Source organism: Palaemon carinicauda, unplaced genomic scaffold (genome assembly GCF_036898095.1).
Source record: "Palaemon carinicauda isolate YSFRI2023 unplaced genomic scaffold, ASM3689809v2 scaffold417, whole genome shotgun sequence".
NCBI classification, from domain to species: Eukaryota; Metazoa; Arthropoda; class Malacostraca; order Decapoda; family Palaemonidae; genus Palaemon; species Palaemon carinicauda.
The window spans coordinates 53319-57500 of NW_027171670.1; the positions used below are offsets into that span (position 1 = coordinate 53319).

The 4182-nt window shown below is 39.4% G+C and overlaps 1 protein-coding gene across 1 annotated transcript; it reads left to right on the plus strand.

Moving 5' to 3' along the window:
- The first annotated feature begins 1731 nt into the window (after positions 1-1731).
- Positions 1732-2586, plus strand: LOC137636862 (uncharacterized). Its single transcript, XM_068369215.1, has 2 exons — positions 1732-1877; positions 2121-2586. The coding sequence occupies exons 1-2, from the start codon at positions 1732-1734 to the stop codon at positions 2584-2586; spliced, it is 612 nt and encodes a 203-aa protein (XP_068225316.1).
- Positions 2587-4182: the final 1596 nt, after the last annotated feature.

Consider the following 4182-nt stretch of genomic DNA (forward strand, 5'->3'; position numbering starts at 1 on the left):
AAGGCAAAAATAGCAAACGAACCAACATTCAGTAAGTTTGCTCTTCAAAATAATTATTCAAAGCCTGAAAATAACTCTGGTAGCTTCAAATTCAGATCTTGTCAACAAAAGAGCAAAAGTTCAAGTTTTGCTACCCAAGCAGAACTGAATCAAGAAAATAGAAAGACATCAATAGTGTCTGAGAAAGAGAAAGCATGTCTAATGTGCAAGAAAAACCATGATCTTGATGATTGCTGGAATTTTGCTAAGAAGACATCTGAAGAAAAAATAGATTCCTTTAAGGAGAAAAGGTTGTGTTTTTGATGCTTTGGTCTCAACCATACCTCTAAAGGATGTATGAAAAGGAAGTAATGTAAGACATGCTCTAAGAGGCATCCCACATCACTGCATACCGATGGATTCAAGCTACATAAAGAGAATGATAGCTCATCTAGCAAAGAAGCAAATGAAATTATTGTTAGCACATGTACTACCAATCATGTTAGTGAAGTAAACATGACATTAAAGGCCATTCTCCCAATAAAAGTATATCAGAAAGGAAACAAAGTAGTTTTGGAGACTTATGCCTTGTATGATAATGGCAGCACTGGTTGTTTCATCATAGAGAGTTTACGAGAGCAGATAGGTGCATCTGGAACAGAGACTTGTTTAAAGCTTCAAACCATGCATGGCGTAATCACTGTGAATACTTTGGCGGTTAATAATTTGTGTTACAGATATGGAAGAAAAGAACACTATTGATCTGCCAAAAACCTTTACTCGTCAAGATATCCCAGTGAGTCATCAACAGATACCAAAACCAAAATTGCTAAAAGAATTTAGCCGGTCTGAGGAATATTGCTGATCTAATTCCTGATTATAGAGCAGATCTGGAGATTGGTTTGTTGATTGGCAGTAATTGCCCTAAAGCACTGCAACCCATAGAGGTGCTTCCAGCCTAGGGTCAAGATTCTTATGCAGTTCTTTACCACCATGGATGGACTGTTAGTGCCCCTCTACATTTTAAATACTCTTCAGAGAAGAACAGTATTTCATGTCACCATGTTTTTCTTCTGGAAGTTGAAAGGGTAAAGGAGTGTTTTCATCCTGCAACTGTGGTCCATATGTTTGAAAGAGACTTTAGTGAGAAAGATGTTGGTAGAGTTCCTGATGAAAAGGGTGTGTCAAAAGATGATCAACAGTTCCTCAAAGAAGTGGCAGAAAACATTCAGTTTACCAATGGATACTACCAGCTTCCCCTACCATTTAGAACCAATAAAGTTAACTTGGTAGACAATAGAGAACAGGCAGTGAAACCAGAACAATGGCAAAGAAGAAAAAGGAAACTAAATCCAAAGTACCATGAAGATTATGTGAAATTAGTTGAAAAATTGGTGTCTGAAGGATATGCTTATAAGGTTCTGGAGGATCAGTCGTATGATGAACAAGCAGGAAGGTATTTACCTCATCACGGTGTCTACCATCCAAAATAAGCCAAATAAGATTAGAGTAGTGTTTGACTGTAGTGCTACACACCAGGGAAGTTTCCTTAATGACAAGTTGATGCAAGGTCCTGATATGACTAATTCCGTAATTGGAGTGCTTATCAGATTTCGTCTAGAAAGGGTGGCCTTGATGGGTGACATAAAATCTATGTTTTACCATGTTCAGGTACCAAAGGTTCAACATAAATACCTAAGATTCTTATAGTGGCCTGGTGGTGAGCTTAAAAGCGAACTTACAGAGTATCAAATGGGTGGTCATATCTTTGGAGCAGTATCATCACCTGGCATCACCAATTATGCTTTGAGGGCAGCAGCTGACCATGCTGGAGATAAGTATGGTCCAGATGTAGAACGCACCATTAAGACTAATTTTTATGTGGATGACTATTTAAAGTCTGTACCTTCAGAAGAGCAGGCATTATGACTTGTGAAAGGCGTTACAGCAGCATTGAAGGAAAGAGGTTTTCGGCTGACAAAGTTTGTGAGTAACAGCAAGCTGGTGTTGAAATCAATCCCAAAAGAGGACTGTTCAAAAGATCTTCAAACATGTGATCTTGACTATGATGAACTTCATGTAGAAAGAGCTCTTGGTCTTCAGTGGAATATTGAAAATGACTACTTTTCTTTCTCCGCAAGCTTAGACCCAAAACCACTTACAAGGAGAGGTATTTTGTCAACAGTAAGTTCCCTCTATGATCTTCATGGTTCTGTGGCTCCTTTTCTTTTGCCAGCTAAGAGAATTCTTCGCGAAGTTTGTCAGGATAGCAGCTTGGGATGGGATGATGTTATTCCCGAAAAATACCTGAAACCCTGGAGAAGATGGCTTCATGATTTACCAATCCTGGGTAACTTAAAGATTCAAAGATTTGTCAAACCAAAGGCATATGGTACAGTGACTTCCACAGAGCTGCACATGTTTTCAGATGCTAGTAATGAAGGCTACGGTGCTGCAGCATACATAAGACTTTCCGATAACAGTGGGAGGATTTCTACTGCTCTGCTGATGGGAAAGTCTAGAGTGTGTCCTGTAAAGGCAACAACCATACCCCGACTGGAATTGACTGCTGCAGTGGTGTCCATAAATCTCACACAACACATTTAGAAAGAGCTGCAGATTACATTGGACCAGACTTTCTATCACAGATTCTACAACAGTTCTTCATTATATTTTTAATGATAGAAAGAGATTTCCTATATTTGTTGCAAATAGAGTGAAAGTAATTAAGAATTTCTCTGAAAATACACAGTGGAGATATGTTCAGAGTAAAGAGAATCCTGCTGATATTGCATCAATAGGTTTCACATATGATGGCCCATATTTTCTTAGAGGACCAGAGGAGCTGTGAAAAAATTATATGCCCCAAGGTGTGGCTGAATTGGAAGGATCTACAAGTTTTGCAGTGCCTCCAGAAGATGGGTAGAGAAATGCTGTTGATAAGTTTCTTAAGTATTATTCTTCCTGTCATCGATTGAGGATGGCAGTTGCTGTGTATCACCGTCTTTTTTTCTATACTGAAATCTAAGAGACAAGCTAGACTTCATGGTTCAATTAAAGCAGAAGAATTAGATGCTGAAGGAAAAACAGTCATCAGATATATCCAGAAGAAAACTTCTAGTAAAGAAGTGACACTCTTACAAAAGAGCGAAGGATCAAGGGGCCGAGGACTTTGTAGTAGCAGTATCATTTATAAACTAGATCCCTTCATTTATCCTAAAGATAGGCTTCTTCGCGTTAGTAGACGTCTCTCCAAAGCAGAAATTTCAGCTGGCAAGAAACATCCAATAATATTACCTAGAAAGAGTCATATTACCACTTTGATTATTCGTTACACACATGTAAAATTAGGTCATGCTGGACGCAACCATGTGATGGCAAAACTTAGGGAACTTTATTGGATTATCCGTACCAATGCAAGTGTCCGCCAGGTTCTACAAAGATGTGTCATTTGCAGAAAAACGAGAAACCCTGTTCTAAACCAGAAGATGGCTGATTTACCATTGGAAAGAATAATTCCTGCTGCTCCATTCACACACAAAGGTGTTGACTTATTAGGGGCATAGGGAGTCAAAGAAGGAAGGCAAATCAGGAAGAGGTACGGTGTATTATTTACTTGCTTGTCTACATGAGCAATTAATATAGAGACAGCCATTTCCTTAGACACATCATCATTCATAAATGCTTTAAGAAGGTTTGTTGATAGAAGAGGAAATGTAAAGAAGATTTGGTGTGACAATGGGACAAACTTTCATGGAGCTGAGAAGGAGTTGGGGAAGCCACTGCAAGAGATGAATGATGATCAGGTCAGAGCTTTCCTCTCAAAAGAAAGCATCAGCTGGACCTTCAATCCCCCTACAACTAGTCATATGGGAGGTGTGTGGGAACGTCAGATTAAAACTGTGAGAAAGGTATTGACTCCTCTCTTCAAAGAACTTGCTAGACGACTGGATGATGAGAGTTACCGCACTCTTCTCGCAGAAGATGAGGCTATAGTGAATGATCGTCCTTTGACCACAGTCAGTGACAGCCGAGATGACTTACAACCACTCAGTTGAGCACAGCTTCTCACACAGAAATCAAGTGTTGTGATGCCACCACCTGGTGTTTTTCAGAAAGGAGATATGTATCTGAGACAGAGGTGGCGATATGTTCAATTCTGGCCTAACTTATTCTGGCCTAGATGGCGAAGAGAATATTTAT